General features: G+C 36.5%; 1 protein-coding gene across 4 annotated transcripts in view; it reads right to left on the bottom strand.

Moving 5' to 3' along the window:
• The window catches only part of LOC144366911 (uncharacterized), a 28,391-nt gene extending 7,406 nt beyond the window's left edge, over positions 1 to 20,985 (bottom strand). The window contains exons 1-3 of one of the 4 annotated variants that reach the window (XR_013426088.1): positions 17,580 to 20,985; positions 17,046 to 17,480; positions 3,269 to 10,338 (exon numbers count right to left, since the gene is read on the bottom strand). Coding sequence is in view for 2 of the 4 variants with exons in the window: in XM_078021980.1 (XP_077878106.1) it covers positions 10,175 to 10,338; positions 17,046 to 17,128; positions 17,580 to 17,740 (408 nt within the window). In the remaining 2 variants the exon portion in view is untranslated. Of the gene's footprint in view, positions 1 to 3,268; positions 10,339 to 12,465; positions 13,120 to 17,045; positions 17,481 to 17,579 lie in introns of those variants that run through there. The other 3 variants (XM_078021980.1, XR_013426089.1, XM_078021981.1) reach the window with 3 other exon arrangements.
• Between the last annotated feature and the right edge of the window lie 741 nt (positions 20,986 to 21,726).

Raw genomic sequence — 21,726 nt, 5'->3', positions numbered from 1 at the left:
GGAAAATAAAATTAGAGGAGGCTAATTTTTTTGATATAAGCCCATAAAGCAGAGATTATAGATTTAATGTAGCAGCTTACAGTGTGTTATCATTTAGATATGAGATGTCCCCAAAGAGCTAATATGTGAGACAATACAAGAATGTTCAGAGGTGAGATGATTAGATTATGAGATCAGTAGCCTAATCTGTGTGTTAATCTACTGATATGAGTTAACTAGGTGATAACTGTGGGTAGGTAGTGTGTGGCTAGAAGAAGTAGATCTCTGGGGTCATAACTTTAGGGTTTATATTATCCCACTGATGAGTGGAGTGTTCTCCCTCTACTTCTTTGTCGCCATATCCTGAGCTGTTTTCCTCCACCACACTCCCCCTACCATGATGTTCTGCCTCACTGTTGTAGTCAGCGTTTTTGGTGCTGTAACTAAAAGTTCTGATTAGGACAATTTTAAAGAAGGAAAAGTTTATTTGAGGGCTCACAGTTTCAGAGGTCTTAGTGCATAGATGGCCAGCTCCATTCCTTAGACTCTCGGTGAGGCTGAACATCATGGCAGGAGAGTGTGGCAGAGAGAAGCAGCTCACATCATGGTAATCAGAAAACAGAGAGACTCCACTCTCCAGATACAAAATATATACCCCAAAGCCATGCCTCCAATTAACAACTTCTTCTACCCACACCCTACCAGCCTCCAGTTACCACTCAGTTAATCCCATTGAGGATTAATTTACAACCCATCATTTTTCCTCTGAACCTTCTTGCATTGTCTAGTATGTGAGCTTTTGGAGGACACCTCATATCCAAACCATAACACTGACCTTGTGCACAGAGCTATAGAATAAGTCAACCATGGACTGAAATTTTGAAGCCATGAGCCCAAATAAACTCCTTATCTGCTAAGTTGTTCTTGTCAGGTCTTTTGGTAACAGTGAGGGAAAACTATCAAAGACAGAAAATTGGAACTGAGAGTGGGGTTGTTGCTGTGGCTAAGCTGACCAAGCGGTTGAGAAGCATCAGGAACTCATTTGCTAGAGGACTTTGAAAAACTTTGGACAAGAAGACTGAAAAGCTTTAGAAAGTTGCAAATGGAGCTTAATGAGCAATTCTGTTGGGAATTCAGAAGATCAGGTCATGAAATTGGGCTTATGAAGTTTCAGAAGGGAAGGAATATTTTATTATAAATTGGACTAGGGTCATTCATGTTAAATCCTGGCAAAGAACTTGTCTATATTTTGCCCATGACCCAAGACTTTTTGGGAAGCTGAATTTAAAGATGATGAACTAGTTAGTCTGGCAGAAAAAGTTTCAAGACAGCACAGCATTAAGTCATTGGCATGGATATAACTGGCAACTTTTATTTCAGTTTACTTTGATAATAAGGAGCAGAAAGCAAAGCAGAAAAACCGAGTGCATATATTCACTCAAGAAATAAGTAACATTCAAGAATATCTTGCCCAATGATACTTTAGATTTTCTGATCCCTTGTTTTTATATTAATGTCTTCATAGTCATGACATAAACATATCCATTTATATCTTTTTAAAAACAGTAGCTTGTGATAAGATTTCACCAGAGTCCTGTAATTTCTCCCTTGAGCAAAAATAAATAAATAAATAAACAAATAAATAATTCCTTAAGGTTTATCAATGACCTTGCCAGCTGAAAGAAAATTGCTTCTGGTAGGCCTTAGGATAGTTGTGGAGAAGGAATTTGCCAGATCAATAGCTGCATAACATGTCCCAGAAAACTTGGAAATCTGTTTAAGCAAAGAAACCTTATCTGGTACCATAGCTGAAATGGAATCCCAAAGGTTTCTTAGCTTGTAAAATGAGGGCTATTGTTTAAGGAAAGGCCAAATGGAAGCCAATAAAGCTACTTCTATATGGAAACAGTAAATCAAAACCAATATCACTTCCCTGGAGAGACTGCAGTGATTAGTGCCACTATCAAGGAATTGAAAGATTCAGGGTGGTGCTTCCCACCATATGTCCATTTAACTCTCTTATTAGGTCTATTAAGAAGATGGATGGATCTTGGAGAATGACGGTTGATTATCATAAGCTTAATCAGGCAGTGACTCCAATTGCAGCTGCTGTACCAGATGTGTGTTGTGTTTTTTTTTTTTTTTTTGCTTGAGCTGATTACCATAATTCCTTTGACCTATTATGCAGCTATTTATCTGGAAAATGTCTCTTTCTCCCTACCTATAAATAAGGCCTACCAGAAGTAATTTACATTTAGCTGGTAAGGCCAACAATGCACCTTCAAAGGTAGATCAACTTTCCAGCTGTGTCATTACTCAATTCCCAGAGATCTTTATCAAATGTGGGAATTCTTCTGAGTGATAAATATATCTATCTCAATTATGCATTCTGGAACTGGGGAAATAAATAACCACAAGATGAGTCTGAAAAACCACTGGACCTACTGGGAATTAATCATCTGACCTCCATAAACCTCTACTTTGATAGGAGGGCCACAGTGAAGTTCTGGATCTCTTGGAATCAACATTAGTTCAGAACAGATGGTCAGTTTTCCCTGAAATACTTGATCATTGCCTCTTCTTCAATGTTTAATTATCCTGGTAAAAGACCCTAGGTTCCTTTGGGTAAAGTACATAGCATCTTCTTAGTGGCTTCATCTCTTTAACAGCCAGTACTTCTGCAGCCCCAGTTTTACTAGCACTATTCTGGCCAAACTGTAATTTTTTCAAATATTTCTGCCCCTTAAAAAAGAAGTGACCCCTTCTTTGGGTTTAGCGTCTTTTTGCCTCATTCTTGAAATTCTTATTAATTCTTTCCATTTGTGCTTTGTAAGTTGCCACAGTCTGGCTGGGCACAATTCAGGAGCCACTTGTCAAAAGAAACTAACTTTATTTTTAGAACTACAAACGCCAAACAAAACAGCTCCTCAGGAAAAAAAACCTTCAGAGCCCAACTGCCACCACCGGCTTCCCACAAGCCTCTCACCCCCACACCAGCCTCTCCACCTCCCACAATCCTCCTACTCTTGAGGCCGATTGGCTGGGTTGCATGGGCGGAGCCAAAGAAGTACCCCAATGAGCAGCTCCACAGAGGAGCCAATCAGCTAGATGTTGCTGGGGCCGCTGTGAGCCAATCATCAGCCGGCAGCTGGAAGTTTGCTGGCAGCTGGAAGTTTGCTGGGGCCCCTTTGGCTGTGGCTCTCAACAGTAAGTGACAGTTTATGGGACAAGGAAGCATTTGGCAAGGGACTTAAACCTCTACTCATAGAGCATCCTACCTCCTACTTACAGTCAACTGCTGGCTTTCAGTCTCTCTAGGATTTTGGAGACTTGCTTCCCAGAAAATGCTGCTTCCTTCCACTTCCAGTAGAACTTGAGCTCGGGTACAGGGACATTTAGAATCAGGTGTAAGGCAGATCCAGGAGACTGCAATAGTCTGTATTTATCTGGTGATCTCCCCATGACCAAGCAAGCATAGCATTAAATAGAAAATAAAAACCACAATAACAGGTCCAATGATACCTAAGGAGTACAGAAGAAAGGAAAGCACTTTTTATTTAACTTTTTGAACACGGAGCCCACCTTTTTTTTTTGTGGGCTCTGGACAATAGAATTGTGGTACCAGATCACAGAAAATATCTTCTGCAAGTACTATCATTTGGTCAAGCATGATTATAAAAGATAAAAGGTGTTGTCTTGCATTTCAGATGAGGTAAAGGGTAAGATTTGTCCCTTATGTCTAAACAGGTTTTTTATGGTGTGATGTTTTGATGGAATTAAGAATATTAACAAACCATAGGCATCAAATCTATAGAATTCTACAGATTTGTATGAGAGAGAGAGAGAGAGAGGAGAGACAGCTTTCTTTAATTATATTTAGCTATTAATTTGGCAAACATCATCTCAAATGCAATCTTAATGAAAGAACATATCACAGGACTGTCATAATGATATCGTAAGAAATTCTGGGAAACAGACAATATGGAGGCATGCTCATTTATATTATTGAGAACATTTTTCCTCAACATATATTATTTCCTTATTATATTTTTAAAATGATGTACTACATGTTATATGCATTTATGTACATCTATTTTACATACTATACATTGTATTGATCCACTTTGTGCTGCTCTGACAAAAACACCTGATGAGAACAGATTAGGGAGAGGAAATTTATTTTGGTTTTAGTAGATTCAGTTCATGATAGGCTGACTCCATCGCTCTGGGTCCACATTGAGGCCGAACATCACAGCAGAAGAGCAGGGCAGAGGGAAGCTGCTCACCTCATGTCATCCAGGCAGCAGAGAGAAAAATGTGGAAAGGGCAACAGGGAAGATTAAACCTTCTAGGAGACACCTCAAGGAACCTGCCTCTTTCAGAAACACCCACGTGCTTACTGTTACCAACTGTTGGTTCATTTAAACTAGGATAAACAAAACACATCCAATTATTCGCCTCTAAACATTCCTGTCTTGACACAGGAGATTTGGGGGCGGGGCGGGGCAGGGGGACATCTCATATCCAAACCATAGCATTCTGCCCGTAGCCACCAAAAGTTCATGTCCATCTCATAATGCAAAAAGCATTTAGTTAAAGAATCCCATAGCCTTAATGGTTCCAGTATTGCCAAAATTCCAAGTCCCAAGTTTCATCTGAGACTCAAAGTCTCAGCATTACCCATATCCAATATACAAAGACACAGACTAAATATTCCCATTCCAAAAGGGAGGAATATGAACATATAAAGAAGAGGTAGGAAAAAAAAAATACCAAAATCCAAGCACAGCAAACAGGTGATATAACTCTGAGTACAGCATTCAGAACACACTGTGCAGGAATGTGCTATCCAAAGGGTTTGAGCAGTCCTGCCCCTTTAGCCTTTCCTGTTTTAGCACACATGGACTCTCTTTTAGCCAGACTTTCTCTGCAGCCTGCAGCTTTTCTTGGGAGATAGTCCATATTTACTGATATCTCTCTGAATTTCTGGTTTTACCATCCAGCATCACCCTCTCAGGGCAACCCACAGAGATTCCAACCCTACTACACATTGCCTGGTCTACAAGGCCTTTGAGATATTGGTGGAAACTTCCATGAATCCTTAACTCTAGCATCCAGAATTCCTGCAGAATGAGTCCCACATGGATGATGCCAAGGTCTGTCTGCTGTCAGATTTCCTAGTAGCTCACACATGAAAATCATGAAATCATGTCTGCAGTATCTTCTGAGTGCCTGGGCAGCTGTGTACCATGAAACAGCTTCGTAGGTACCCATGTGAAATCAGGCTGCCCCAGGGTCTCTTTTCAAATGAATTTTTCCTTCTAAATCCTTGAACTTGCAGTGTGTGTAGTCTTGCAAATTCTTGAGATGCCCTCAATCCATCATTCTTATTGTCTCTATGCAAAATACTTTGCAACCCTTCAGTGGCTATAATCTCTTTAAAAACCACAGCTTCCTTGGCCACAGTTTTACAAGAACTTTTATGGGTGAACTCCAAGTTTTAAAAGTTATTATTATCCCCCCCCTCCGTGTCTGTCTGTCTGTCTCTCTCTCTTTATTTTTTTTTTCTTTCTGCTCCTGATTCTCACAGTGAACCTGGCTAAAAGCTGCCATCAAAATCCATGAAAACCCAATGTCTTATTTTTTGATGATCAACATATAACTGCACTATGAACTCCCCTGTAATCTATTAATTTAATAACTATGTGTTTTCTTATATCACAAGTAAAGGCTCTTGCCAGACCATACAAAACCACAGTTGCAGGCAGGCAACCAGTACTTCAGGTAGGTGACTGCATCATTCACCCAGTCAATTATAATCTACCAATTGCTTAAACTTAAACAAGACATAATTTGACCTGACCTAATTTGGTAACTTCATCTTTTAAACTAGGCCCGTTGTTCACATGATAGTCTCTTTCACTCTGTTCACACTCTAGCACAAGTATTACCACCTTAGTGAAGACTTGTTTGGTCATTCATCTCAACCAGCATCTTGTCATCCACCAACGACTACCCTATTACTAGTTTACTTAGTAATATTTGCTAGTAACTGCAATAATCTTGTTTTGAAGTTGTTCAGTCTTTGTAGACTTGTGTCTCCATGTACCCTGTGTAACTAATGTTCTCCATGATGTTATCACTATAAAAAATGGCTTGATCCCTAAAAGTTAATAAACGTAATTGAACAAAAAAAAAAAAAATCCATGCTACTTCCTGAATGATGATGTACTGCTTAAATTTTCTCTGCCATCACTTTTAAATTCAGTCTTACATGGACTCAGGACAGAGTCCCTGTTACCCTTGAAACCTCAGAGACATAGTGTTTACTCTCTATATTCCTTTTGACATTCTAGTCTTCTGAGATCCTACCAGACTCTTCCTTTAAACTCTGCTTACAAAATTCTAAGTCTTCTCCAGTGAGCATCCCCCAATTTTTCCAAGTTCCTACTATAAATTAATCCCAAAGACGTCTGCACCACATAGTGAGGTTAGTCATAGAGTCAAAGCCAGGATCCCACTTCTAGGTATGAATGCCTGTATTCATCAGTTTTATGTCACTGTGGTTAAAATACCTGACAAGAACAAATTACAGGGAGGAAAGTTTATTTTGGCTCCTGGTTTCAGAGATTTAGTCCATGAATGTCCAACTCTGTTGCTGTGGACCTAAGGTGAAGCAGAACATCATGGTAGAAGGGTAGGATGGAAGGAAGTTGCTCACCTCATAGTATCCAGGAAGCAGAGAGGATGAGAAAATGAGGAGGGGGCACAGGAAAGATAAACCCTATCAGGATATGCTCTCAGTGATCCACCTCACAGCCATACTCCACCTACCTTTAGTTACCATCTAGTTGATTCATTCAAACTAGAATGGTTTGATTAGTTAATACCTCTCATAATCCAATAATTTCACCTCCAAACATTCCTGCATCACTACAGGGACACCTCATATGCAAACCATAACACACATGTACATAAGGTTTCATAAAACAGTCACGTGAGTATTATCTAAATTAATTTTCTTACTCTCTAATCAAAACTAATGTTATTTAAATATAAAAATGAATTTTCTTATAAAATTGATTTCCAATATTTTCAACCATTTTCCTCTGAATACTTGCACTTCCTTAAGATTATGCACATATTTAAATTCTAAAATTTCCCAGCCCATTTAAAAGTCTGACAATACTGACAAGGGAAGATTTTCTTAATGAGGTTTCCTGTTTTCTTTTATGTTAAGAATTACATTTAATACAAATCTCACATAGAATATAAAGGTCATAACAGTTGATATTTTTATCTTGTTCACTACTGAAAACTTACAACCTTTTGTCACTATATTCACTATATGGTAGAGTAGATGGTTAATATTTATTTCATGAAAGAATGAGCAATACAATCATGGAAGAAGATCCTTATATTCATTAGCTATTCCTATCATCCTGTATAGCAAACCATCTGAAAACTCTATAGTGTAAACTGACACTCATTTATTTTCACATATATGTGAGCTGTTGGTCAGAGTTCTATATCAATCTGCAATGGCCTGGTAACTCTACTCATGCTGGGAATATGGGGGTCTGGTCTGCTTCACATATTTCTCAGTCTCCTTAAAAAGAACACTATTGAGTCATGTTCTATGATAGTGATAGAGGCCTAAGACATCAAGACCATTATAGAAGCACTTTGCAGGATTTTGATTATGTCATGTCATAGTCCCAGCATATAGTCACTAGATAAAAAATTACACCTCACTTACTTTCCAATATGCTAGAAAACTAGAATAAAAACCCATGTTTTTCTCAACTTGAAATCCAATTCTTTTTACTCTACCATTCTTTGTTTTGATCAGAGTAATATTTTGAAGTAACAATATCTTTATCATAATGTTAATTGTTAGTACTATCGTTATTAGCATTCTCATTAGACTCAAGATGATAATAGTGTCTTCTACCGAAACTGCATTAATTTTTACATGAATCTCATAAAATAGAAAAAAATAAAGGGTTTAAATATGGAAAAGAAAGAAAACAAATTATAAATAGCTGCTATTATAAATAGAAAAGAGTACACTCCTTAAATCTAGAGCTGTCATTTGGATGGTAAATTTTCCCCCAAGGCCCACATGTTAAAGGTTTGATCACCAGCTCAGCACTGTAGGGAAGTAGTGGAAATTTTATAAGGTGGGGCTTGGTGGTATGTCTTAGATCATGGGGGGCATGTCCTCAAATACTATCATAGGATCCAGTCCTATGGTTTGGTTTTTGCTCTCATTTTTGCTTCTGGGCATGAGGTGAGCAGTTTTTCTCATCCACTTGCTTCCCACCATTGTCATCTTTCATCTCCACCAGAGAATTAAAAGCAATCAGTCTACCTGAACATTCATGGGAAGTCTCTAAACTATGTGACCAAATAAACCTTTTTTAACAAATCAGTCATTATAGGTAATATCGATGAAAAGCAGAGTGACACATCCAACAATTTAAGGTAAATTAGTGTGTTTCATTATTGGTCTATATTTTGCCACATAATGAGTCTTTGAACCTTAATTAACTTTAAAATAATAATCATGACTAGTTCATAAAGTCATATTATGAATGAATTAGGAAAAAAACTGAGCATACTTCAGTATCTGGCTCATGATAAATACTCAATGAGCAAGAAGAGTAGCAGTTAAAAACTAATACAAGTATCAATGACAGAATTTGTTCTGTTTTCAATTTTTTTAAAAAGTCATAAAGCCATTGAAAATGGAAACACATTTTTTAAATTGTCAAGTAACAAAATATATACATCAATGGTTTTCCAATATGACCACAATAACTTACTTGAAACATGAATTTAAAAGAGTTTGTTAACTGTGAAAACAAACAAACAACAACAATGACAAAAAACATTAAGGACTTTGGAATCATCAACTTGAAATATGCAAGATCTACAAGAAGGTCAGTGTTTAACTTAAGTAAAAATAAAAATCTTAAACAAACAGAGCTCTTTAACATGTTACTAATTGTAAAGTCTTCATACTCCCTTTTAAAATTTTCCTAAAATTATGATCTAGTGTATTTTATGACAAAATTTAATAAATAAACTTCTTAGATTCATCATGATGTGATAACATTTAGTTTACATTCCTTCCTTAACCATATTGAAAAAAAATGAACAAAAAAATACAAAATAACAATCTTAGAGCACTGGACAACTTGCAGCACAAGAAAGCCAACAAATAAGGTGAATCTAATAAGTGCCCCCAATTCACCTCCTAGAGAGTGTTTTCAGGCTGCAGCATAAGGAGTTGGACCCCCAAACAGCCTAATATCACTGGTAAATAAGGAGACAGATTTTGAAGCTCATAGAGTCCAGGGTATTGAAAATTTGAGTGGTTGAATACCGCAGAGGAAGGTATGAGTTCCAGATATCCACAGAGAAGTCAAGTCCTCTTGTACCTTTGAGGAGGATTGATCAATTCATGCATATGAGGAAACAAAAGAAGCCATGTGGAGTTGTGATGAAGAGTTGGAGAAAGTTTGTTCCTTTTGGTCAGAGTGGAGATGGCTCCTACCACACAGGGCATGGCAGAGGTATTTTTTTTTCCAGAACTGGGTTGAAATTAGCCTTAGATTAGTAACTGTGTCTGATCTACTTTAACGATACTTGAAAAGTAAACCCCTAAAGTGATCTAACTGATTCTGAGTAGGCTCACTGCCTTTCAGAAAATAGTTCAACGTATTTAAAATAATACAAACAAACAGTACAAAATAGTGTCAAATTCACAATCTCACATATTTTTTTTTACCAGAATCATTACCAGACATGTAACAGAATGTCTAGGTACATTTGGATTTCTGAAAAATAATTTATACACTTTAGTGTGTCCATGATATTGCATGTAACATACCCATACTAAAATACTGTATTATTGTCTCAGTTCAAACTTTTAATAGAATAATATGATAGTCTGAAAAAACAGTAATGTATATCTTATAGTTTTGTAGCTTAGAAGTTTGAGTTTGGGGTACTAGCATGTGGGGTTCTGATGAGGGACCAATTCTGGTCCAAAGGCTTTTAACTTCTCTTTATATCCTCATATAACAGAAAAAGGGCTAGCAGTGTACCTCTTATAAGGTCATTGTTTTAGTCAACTTTGCATCCCTGTGGCCAAAAGACCTGAAAAGAACTTAGCAGACAAAAAAGTTTATGTTGGATGAGTTTCAGAGATTTTGTCCATGACTGGTTGACTCCATTGCTCTGGGCCCAAAGTGAACAAGAAGATCATGGTAGAAGGGCAATAGTGAAGGAAAGTGCTCAATTCATGACAGCAAAGAAGCTTGTTCCCTTTGGTCAGAGTGGAGATGGCTCCTACCATACAGAAGAAGAGAGAGCTCTTCTAATTATATAAACATATAACCATACAAACATATATGACAACATATAAATACCAAAGACATGCCTCCAGTGACCAACCTCCTCCAGCCACACCCTATCTACCTACAGTTAACACCTGGTTAAACCATACCAGTGGATTAATTGACCAATTAAGTTAAAACTCTCATAATCTCACTGTTTCACCTCTGAATATTTTTGCATTTTCTCACACCTGAGCTTTTGGGGGATGTCTCATCTCTAACCCATAACAATCTCTAATATCATTCATGATTGTCCTATACTCATGACATAAGCACCTTTCAAAGACCTCATGTCCTGTTACCATTACATTACTCATGAAGATATCAACATATGAATCTGGGGAAAGTATGAACATTAGTCCACTATACTTCTTTATCCCAAATTGAAATTTACCTGGAATCTTGTTTTTCATTTGCTAAATTTCTGATAATAATTATCAGACATGGAAAAAATCCAGATAATATCCATAATCTGGAGAAATATCAATCAATAGGAATAAAATAATAGATTAACATAGGATAAAAATTACCAAATTATTAACACAATGGTTAAAATATGAATATGTTAAAGAAGGGATGGAAACATGAACAGAATGGGCAGATAATTGGAAGATATAAAAAAGATTTCTAGAGATAAAAGTTATATCTAAAATGAAAAACACAGTGGAGGGGATTACCATAAGATGAGATGCCACAGAAAGAAAAAGTAATGAACTTAATGTAGAAATAATAGGAATAGAAATTATCAAGTAAAACAAAGAGATAAACGATGGAAAACAAAAATAACCAGCATAAAGGAGCTTGGCACAATTTAGAGCAGTCCAATACAATTGTAAGTGTAATTGCCAAAGGCATGGGGAAGCAAGAAAATGTAGTTGAAAAAATAATGCATCGAAACTTTCATAATTTAATTAAAATTATGAAGATTATGGCAGAAGGAGTTCAAAGAAAACCAAGTACCTAGGTCATAAACCTAGTCATGAAGAAATGTTCATTAAATCACATTATAATCAAATGCTTAAAACCAGAAATGCAAAGAAAAATCTTTCAAGCATGTGAGAAGCAGAAACACCTAAGTACAGAAGAGCAAAGATAAGAATGATAGGATACTTTCTGTTGGAAACTATGCAAGCCAGAATACAGTGGAACAACTTTTACTGTATATAAAGATAATGAAAACAAATGTCAGTCTAGAATTCTATACACAGTACGATCTTTCAAAGTTGAAGGTCAAATAAAACTCTTTAGGGTATTTATATGTGTGTGTGTGTGTGTGTGTGTGTGTGTGTATAAAATTTACATATATATATATGATTAACAAATTTGCAAAATTTGCTAAAGTCGATCTTTTACACAGAATAAAAATAATAGCAGATGGAAATCTATATCTACACAAAGGATTGAAGAGCTACAGAAATGGCAAATGTGTGTATAAATGTAACATGTATTTTAAAAATCTCTTTAAACATAATAGTTGTTTAAAGTGAAATTAGTAACAGACATAGTAGAGTTTACAATAAATAGAAATAAACTACATGCTAGTACAGGACACAGGCTGACAGGAAATAAATGGAAGCTTAGTGATATAAGGATTCCTTAATATTAACAACATAGTATAAAATTATGTAAATGAAGCAAGATGACACACTATCAGCAATTAAAATCCATTGTAAAAATTTAAAATTTAAAGAGGAAAAGGCAGTATGATAATGACAAAAACACCAAATTAAATAAACAGAGTAAAGCCCAGAAAGATTTCAAAGTATAAACAAGAATTTCCTTATTTGATAGTTCACTTTAAATCAGTGGGGAAAGAATGCACCATCCAATAAGTGTTCTTTTTAACTCGATAATAATTTTGAAACAAAACAACATTTTCACTGTTTTGCCACAGCTAAATTATTTTAGAAATAGAATAAAGACTAAATTTGAAAAAATCATATCGTGTGCAGAGTGAAGGAAAAAATGAGTTAAGATTTGTTTAATCTTAATGTAGATTTTTTATGAATTTTTTCTTTTATCTACTTTATAGAATTCTATCCTTAATATTAGAAATAACACATATATGTGTGTGTGTGTGTGTGTTTGTGTGTGTATGTGTGTATATATATATATATATATATATATAATATAAAAATACACATATAAATATGTGTTTTTTCTGATTAGACCAAGAACAAAGCTCATGAAATTTTGGTAGCAAATTTCCCAGATCATGGTATTTGCATTTTTAATGTGAAGGTCAAATAGATGTTGCAACTTAAAAGCTCTTTCTTCATGCCACTAAACATATTAGTTTCAACAAAATATCATTCTCAGTGTAGTTTTTCCTTAAGAGACTTTAACCACAGTCATAAACACTACTATGTCCCTCCTAGAACAAAATATTAACAGGATTTAGACATTTTTAAAATTAATTAATAACAATATTGCTAAAGACATTGTGTAAAAAAGATTAGGAAATTACACACGAAAATGAACTTAAAACATTGCTAAGTTATTTAATCCCCCCAAATGGGATTAAATTAAATACTTGGTATTATATTCTTTACTGACCTAAAATTCCTCTCTAAAAGAGATTTTTTTAGATTACATAATTATGTGTCTGTAATAATTTGTTTCATTATTTATGAGAATATAAAATGAAGAGTTCTTAAGTTCTCCTTCCAGCCATTTTTAATACCATCCACAATCCAGGAAATTCAGATGAGCAGTAAGATGTAGGATTACCAGGCTAGAAAGGATGAGATGGGAAAATGTTGATCAGTGGGCATGAAGCTGTGGCCAGAAACAAGTAAGACTTCTGGTGTGCACAGTAGAGAGATTATAGATAACATAATGTGCTATACATTTCAAAAACCGGGAAGAAAGGAGTTTGAACCTGTTTACCATAAAGAAATGATGTTGATATGTTTACCATTTTTCATCACTGTGACCAAAAGACCTGACAAGAACAACATAGAGGAGGAAAAGTTCATTTTATCTCATAGATTTAGAGGTTCAGTCCATAGTGGGCTGACACCAGAGCTTTGGGTCCACAGTAAGGGAGAACATCATGATGTAAAGGTGTGGCAGAGGAAATCATTAAGACCTGGCAGTCAGGAAGCAGAGAGAGCTCCACCTACCAGGGACAAAATAGAAACCCCAAAGTCTGGCTGGGGATGTGGCTCAAGCAGTAGCGCGCTTGCCTGGCATGCATGCGACGACCCAGGTTCAATCCTCAGAACCACAAACAATCAAAGATGTTGTGTCCGCCGAAAACTAAAAAATAAATATTAAAAATTCTCTCTCTCTAAAAAAAACCCCCAAAGTCATACCCTCAGTGACACACCTCCTCAACCACACACCCAGTTACCACCCAGTTAATTCATATCAGTGGATGAATCCACTGATTAGATCATAACACTTACAATACAATTATTTCACCTTTGAATGTTCTTGCATTGTCTCACACATGAGTTTTTGTGCAACCCCTTATATCTAAACCATAATGTCCATAACGTCTATTATGGTTTAGATGTGGGTTTAGATGTGGTGTTCCCCAAAAGCTCATGTATGAGACAATGTGAGAAGGTTCAGAGGAGAAATGAATAGATTATAGCCTTAAACTTAATCAGTGAATTAATCCCTGATGGGATTAACTGGGTGGTAGCTGGAGGCTGGTAGGCTGTGGCTGGGGGAAGTAGGTAATTGGGGCTGTGGCTTTGGAGTATATATTTTGTTATCTGTAAAGTGGAGTCCCTTTCTCTGCTTGCTGATTACCACTTGAGCTGCTTCCCTCTGCCACACTTCCTCCATGTTGTTCTGCCTCACCTTGAGCTCAAGGAATGGAGCCAGCCTTCTATGGACGAAGACCTCTGAAACCATGAGCCCCCAAATACACTTTTCTCCTTTCTAAAATTATTCTGGTTGGGGCTTCTGTCACAGCAGCCAAAAAGCTGACTAAAACCAAATCCTGATTTAAATATTACACAGTATCTGTGTGTATTGCAATATCACATGGTACCCCATTAATATGGTTTAGTTTTTATGGACAAGTGAAAATAAAATTAATTAAAAGAAAGCTTAACCTATACATCTTGAATCCTATTGTTTAGAATGCACAGACCTTGCAGGCAGAAGTGTGGTTTTGTCATGCTTTCCAGCAAGTACTTATGATATGCCAGCTCAACAGCTTTTACTTATCCCTTTAAAGGGTGGCAGCTTCAACTATTGCTCCAAGAGAGTTTCCTTTCCAGGGGCTTAGAAATATCACACAAAAATGAAGAATCAGAAATTTCACCTAGCACATGGAGGTAGGAGTGTAGTGGCTGGCAGGAAACATAGGGAAACTTTAATTCTGTTCATTGGTGTCTTTATTTGGATGCCATTTACACAGGTGGGTTTAGTTTGTGAAAATTCAGCAAGGCATACACTTAACAATACGTGCCATAAATTTCATACAATGATAGTCACATCAATATTGTTTCAGCTTCTATGAAAAGTAAACATTTGTTCTGTTTGCAGTCTAATGTTTTGCTAAGGACAGCTTTCATTGAAACCAGTAGAAAATAATATGTTCTCTTTGTGTGGTTTGTTTATTCTGTTTTTATCATTGTAAAATCAAAGAATCCATGGTATGTTAATGAGGCTTTCTTAGATATAGACTTGATATACTTGAAAAAGAAAAAAATCTAACAAATAACCAAAAGAATTCCTGTGCCTAGATCATGTTGAAATTGATTAGAATAGATGTCAAAAAGCTACATTCAAGGGTGTTGTTGTGTCTCTGGTAGATCATGTACTCTGCAGGCTTGAGGCTCTGGGTTCAATTTCTGTTAAAGTTTGTAAACAAGTCAGGATGGCGCCTGGCATTTTGCCAGAGAGAGTGGTTTGTGAAGTGCCAGCGAGCCATTAAGTGTGGAGATTCCTTATTGGTTGACTGCTGTATCTAGTTTATGTTAATTAAGATAAGCTGTGTGGAATGTTTATATACCGCTCCTGTCCTACAATAAACGGCTCCCACTCCTGCAGTATCAATCTACACAAGTTGCTTGTCTCCCCCCACCCCTGTTATTTTGCTGCAGCTGGACTGCAAAGATAAAACCATATTTTAATGTCTCTGAACTTTGCATGCCTCATCTAATTAGGTTTGTCATATCTTGGGACCCATAATTTTTCCTTTTCAGTGTGAATTACTAAGTGCAAATAAAATAATCAAATTATATAATATTGGGCTGGGGATGTGACTCAAGCAGTAGTGTGCTCGCCTGGCATGCATGCGGCCCAGGGTTCGATTCTCAGCACCACATACAAACAAAGATGTTGTGTCCGCCGAAAACTAAAAATAAATATTAAAAAAAAATTCTCTCTCTCTCTCTCTCTTTCTCTCTCTCTCTCTCTTTTAAAAAATGTGTCTGCACTAAACATGTACAGACTTTTAAAACAATTATATAATATCAAAAATGACAAAATAATTAGCAAAATATCTGCAGAATGATTGTAGATCTGCAAGATATTAAATAGTATTCCTGAACTTCTTTAGCTAGGTGGAAATAAATGCAAATTTAAAAAGAAAACTTCTAGGATAGGGATAGATAATTGTAATTAAATAAGCCACAGAAGCATTGAGGGACTCGCTGCTACATGAATGTTGGAGAAGCTACTTGAGCATAGAAGACAGTATCACCAACTCTACCATGACATCATCATCATCAGGAAAGATGTCACAGTAAAAAAGTCTTAAATTAACTGGGTAAGCTTGTGTAATTCTCCTCAAAATTCATCAGACTTAATTTTCTCATTTGTACAACACAAATCTCACACTAAACTTTTGGTTAGTTTGGGTCTAGAGAAAGTATGAGCCTGAGAAAGTGTCAACCCATTAACTAATAGCACTTTCAAGAATATGGACTTTGCAAAGTACGACTGCTGTTTAAATGTTATTGATTATATTAATTTTATTGAAAATATAAGTTTAAAAAATTTAAGTAGATTGATCATTATTCTTTATCACATCCTAATTTGTGCAATCCAGTAAAAGTGTGTTTGCCATTGTTTATAACCACTAGATTATGTGTATAAAGTAGTTACTCAAAACATCAGTATGAAGCCAGGTACAGTGGTGCACGCTTGTAATCCCAGTGACTCTGGAGGCTGAGATAGGAGGATCACAAGTTCAAAGCCATTCTCAGCAACTTAGCAAGACCCTGTCCCCAAAGCAAAAATTATAAGGGCTAGGGATGTAGCTCAATGGCAAAATGTGACTAGGTTCAATCCTCAGTAGAACAAAACAAAACAAAAACAAAAACAAACAAACAAAAACAAGTAAACAAACAAATATCACTATGATGCAAACTATTTTCTTATGTCTTCCAAAGTAAGCTTTTAGAATTAAAATTTTCCAGAGCCCTGCTAGTGATATAAGCCTTAATGCCATCACTTAAAATTCATGTATTAATACTTTTATTTCTTTAGTAATAACAAAGAGTATCAGGCCATTACAGGTACCCAGATATAATAGTGAAAAACACAAACACCAGTCCTTGTAGAACTTAGAGAGATAATTACTGTATATAAGAGCTACAGGAAATAAACAGAACAGGTTGAGGGCAATCTAAAGTGAGTGGGGTAGTTCTTATTTATAAAGTGATATTTGACCCTTGAAGGTTACAGACTTACCTATGCCGTTGCTGAGGGAAGAGGGAAGAATATTCCTAGAAAGGGGAGCAGTCACTGCAAAAGCCCAAGGCTGGCGGAGCCTCCTAGAGGGTCAAAGCAGAGTGAACAAGGAGAAGGTAGAGGTGGAGAGGAGCCAGTTCGTAGGTCCTGGAGAAGAATTCATGTTTGACCATGAAATTGTCATTATTTAACTTGCTTTTTCTTTCTTTTTTAAAATGCATTTTTAGATTTTAAAAGGACCAGAGGGTTCGCTGTATTGAAAAGGCAGCATAGGAGTAACCAAAGGTGAAAGAAACTGAGAGATAAACTAAGAGGTGAGTCTCTAAAGAGGAGATGCTGGTGGCTCCCATGAGCACTGTAACACCAGGGATGGTGAGAGTGGTTGGAATTTGGATGTATTCTGCAGGAAGAAATCAATAGTGGTTTCTGAAGGATCTATATGGGACAAGAGAGGAGATAAGTGAATGTTTACATCTCATGAAAAATTATTATGAGGCAAAGATTTGACTTTTAAAAAAGTCAAATGCTACATACTTATGTTGCTCAAAGGATGATTCTTCTTCTTCTTCTTCTTCTTCTTCTTCTTCTTCTTCTTCTTCTTCTTCTTCTTCTTCTTCTTCTTCTTCTTCTTCTCCTTCTCCTTTTCTTTTCCTTTTTTGGTGGAGGTTCTGGACCTTGAACCCAGGGCCTTGCATATGTTCAAAATGTGCTCTATTACTGAGCCATAACCCAATCCCCAATTCTTTTAAATTGAACACAGTGAAGCTGCATATAAAGTAAATAAAAGCTTTATTACTGTATCTTTGAAAAGATTGGCATGGAGAGTCCTGGAAAGTAAAGTCTCTATCTCCAAGTCTTGGATAACTGTGAGATGCCTGACTGTCTCTCTACTCTTGACTTTTGGGAGGCAAACTCATTGTTGATGCTGTCAGTTTATTTCATTTCCATCAACCAAAGTTAAAGTGGCATTTAATGATTTCATTAAGTGACATTCTGCTCGGTTTTGACCTTGGGATTTCCAAATTTGTGACTTCTCATTTTTCCTTACAATCTCTGTCAGCCTGTCTTGGAGGAGAATTTCATATTACTGTCAAGAGAAAATTACTTTTAGTTCTTTCAGATGTCAAAATCCTGTCATCTGCCACTGTGGCCCATTGTGACTCAGTAGATGAGGTGAGGCTTTGGATCTTTATTGGCATTTACTTTGTTTTGCACTACCTAAGCACCAACCTCTCTTCTACCTCTTTGTGAGCCCGTGTCACAGCAAGTATTGTCGTTTAATTGCTTAGCATCTTCTTGTCAGAAAGGTAGTTTTACAACAAAGCTTTCTTAATCCATAAAGGTTATTTTTTTAACCATTCTCATAAGTGATGTCATATTTAACATGCCTATTTAAGATGAATTAGTAAATATTGATTGATGGATGAACAACAAGCTGGGCCCCTATATTTGAGGGACTCTCTGGGAAGGATTGGGAACTGCTCTCTGGAAAAAACACTGAAAAAGTTCAGTGTCCCCTTTGGGTGTCAGCTGATAAGGTCATCTCTTACTCTTTCAGTGTCTTCATGCTCAATACCGTGATCTTTATGAATACGAGGTATTGTGCCTTCAGGAGGAAAGGAGGAAATAATTCTCTCCTACTTCAAGTAAGGATTGTTTGTTTGCTTTCACCTATTTTTGTTATTTGATTTACTTTCATTCTATAATTTTATAGATATCAGGATCAGAAGACAGAGCCCTACTTTTCTATTCCTTGCAAAGCCATGTCTGATCTTTACCTCTGTTCTCTCTCCCGTGGAATGCTCTTCTTGGAAGAATTTCAGACCACTTTCCACCCTTCCTGTGTCTCTGCATCTGCCACTACCTTGTCTGAATGAACCACTTCAGGGTGATAAGAGACAGAGCCATCATGAGAAACCACCCAGCCTTTCTGAGGTATCAGATGCCTACATTACTCCTTGTTTAAAGCAAGAAATGAATGGCCTATTAATTCAATTTAGTCTATTTGAGAGGTAAACTCCTTGAGTCAGATTAGTTATGCCTTAGTTGGCACAAGCTTCAAAGACAGAACCCCAATTGGTGTCTCCTATGGGAGACTGTGCTCTAGAGCACAACAGCATAGGACTGAGAGCTGGGAGATCAACAGTGCCACACACTGGCAGTGTGACTTTGGAAAGTTAATTGTTCTATTGTATTTATCTATGACAACTATCCTAGATGAAATAATATTATAAAGGGAATATTCTGGTTTAGGACTCTCCACAGAATTAATCTTTTGATATTTTTCTCCCGATTGGGATGACCAGTCAGAAATTTGTATCTCCCTTTCTCTGCCAAAACTCATAGGTGTGGCCAGGAAGTTTTGTGAACATATATATTACAATGTCACAGTGACCAAACTCATTGGTTGTGCAAGTAACATACTGTACCTAACAGTCCTGTGTTAAGAAAAGCTAACTTCAGCCAAAGCTTTATATTTCTTGGCCCAACCCTACATTCAAAAAGTCAGGAAAACATTATATTTATATTCAGCGAAAATAATTACATTCCAGTGGGAAAAGAAGTGAATATAATAACAGTTATGTCCTTAAAACACAAAAAGTGGCAAAGAAATTGCTGAGTAAAGAAAAGGCGATACAAACTAAGTGTATTGTTGCTGGTTCCTGCAAGAGCCAGAGCAGACTTCATGTAACTGTGATTTTCCTAAATTAGAGGATAAATCTTGGGAGCAAAAAGCTTCAAATTATGGCTTTCGGAGATTTCAGTTTCAGGGTGGTAAGATAGAATGGATGGTTTTGATTCTTATAATTTCTATCTACAAGGCAAGTCTTGCTAGTGGTTCTTTTATGGATATGACAAGATGCCAAGCAATTAAGTGACAATACTTGGATATGACAAGGGCAGTCAGTTTTTCCTTCTGAGCATCATGCCCCTGATGTAGTATTTTTAGCTGGACATGGGTTGCACTCACTCAAATGGGTCATATATTTCCAATTTCCTATTAGCAACATCACACTGGTAGCTTGAAATCAATCAAGGGTGGAAGAACTGAGACCAAGGGGATTGGCAAAGACTCCTACCAGCCCTCCCCACCAAAGTCCATTGTAAGGATTTAGTGGCACACCAAGGACCTCATCTCATAAACACTGACACTCATCGACAGCTGCTCACTTCATCGTTATGACAGATTCATCTCCTGAGGATGCACACACAGTAAATGACATGCTACACTTTCTCCCAGATTCCCAGCCATGACACCTCTGTCTCTTGCTTCTATAGCTCCTAGATTGTAAATAGAGTGAAAAAAGTTGGCTAAGAGGACTAGTATAGGGTAGAAATTACAGATAGATATAGTAATAGAGTGACTGAATCTTACCAATAGGTTCATTATAAGGACTCAATAAATGTAGATTGAACTGAATTGGTGGATTGGTCAATGCATATTTCTCAGGGCATAGGAAAGAGCCAAAGCTATCTAAAACCATAAAACATCACCAACATTGTAAGGGGATCAACTCATCTTCAGACAAATTATTTCATTCTTCAGAGGAAATATGTATGTAAAGTAGAAAATAATGAAATTCTAATCCTCAGAATATAAAAGTGTCAGGGAAAGGATAGGAAGATTAAATCACTTATTAAATTTACGCGAGACCATCTTACTTATAACTGAAAAAACATGCATCTTAATGTTTGACAAGAGGTCACCATTTCAGTATAAGATCTAGAATAGGCTGGATGTGGTGGCGCATGCCTGTGATCCCAGAGGCTCTGGAGGCTGAGGCAGGAGGATCACAAGTTCAAAGTCAACCTCAGCAATGTTGAGGGCTAAGCAACTCAGTGAGACCTTGTTTCTAAATAAAATATAAAAAAAGGGCGGGGGATGTGGCTCAGTGCCCCTGAGTTCAATTCCCAGTAACCCTCCTACCAAAACACACACACACACACACACACACACACACACACACACACACACACACACACAAGTCAGCCCCAGGAATGGTGAGGTGCTAAGCAGCTCAGTGAGACCCTGTCTCTAAATAAAATACAAAATAGGGCTGGGATATGGCTCAGTGGTAGTGCCCCTTAGTTCAATCCCTGGTACCCAATCCTGCAAAAAAATAAGATCCAGATTAAGAAAATACGATCTCTCTATAAAAGTACTGAGATTTTAAAGATGTAATAAGTACATACTTTTCTCTTATATACATGTCTTTTTCAAATAAATGCTATTTTAAGACTAAAGTGAGCAAGAGTGAAAATTCATAATTGAACATTTTTATTCATATTGAAAACAGTGATTATCTGAAAAACACATAATTCTAGAATAGTCTTAGGAATTCTCATTATGACACACATTTTTATAAAGACAGTTTGTATATTTCCTTATTCTTTTAGAGTTTACAAAAAAATTAACCTTTGTAGTCTCATTTCTATTTTCTTATAAAAGTATTTTTTTCTAGTAACAATGAACATTTTTCCACTTAAATTCACAGATTTTCAATTGCTCTATGTCACAGTCAGCTTCTGATATTTCTCTTTTCTTTTTTTTTTTGCCTTTATTGTCATTGGTAAAAGGACAAAAATAATTCTGATGTGTGGATTTTTGTTTTAATATGCTAATTATCATCTTATACCAATTTAGCTTGATGATATTTCCTTTTTTTTTAAAGAGAGAGAA

This window comes from Ictidomys tridecemlineatus, chromosome 9, assembly GCF_052094955.1.
Source record: "Ictidomys tridecemlineatus isolate mIctTri1 chromosome 9, mIctTri1.hap1, whole genome shotgun sequence".
NCBI lineage: Eukaryota > Metazoa > Chordata > Mammalia > Rodentia > Sciuridae > Ictidomys > Ictidomys tridecemlineatus.
This window is presented reverse-complemented; position numbering and strand designations above follow the sequence as displayed.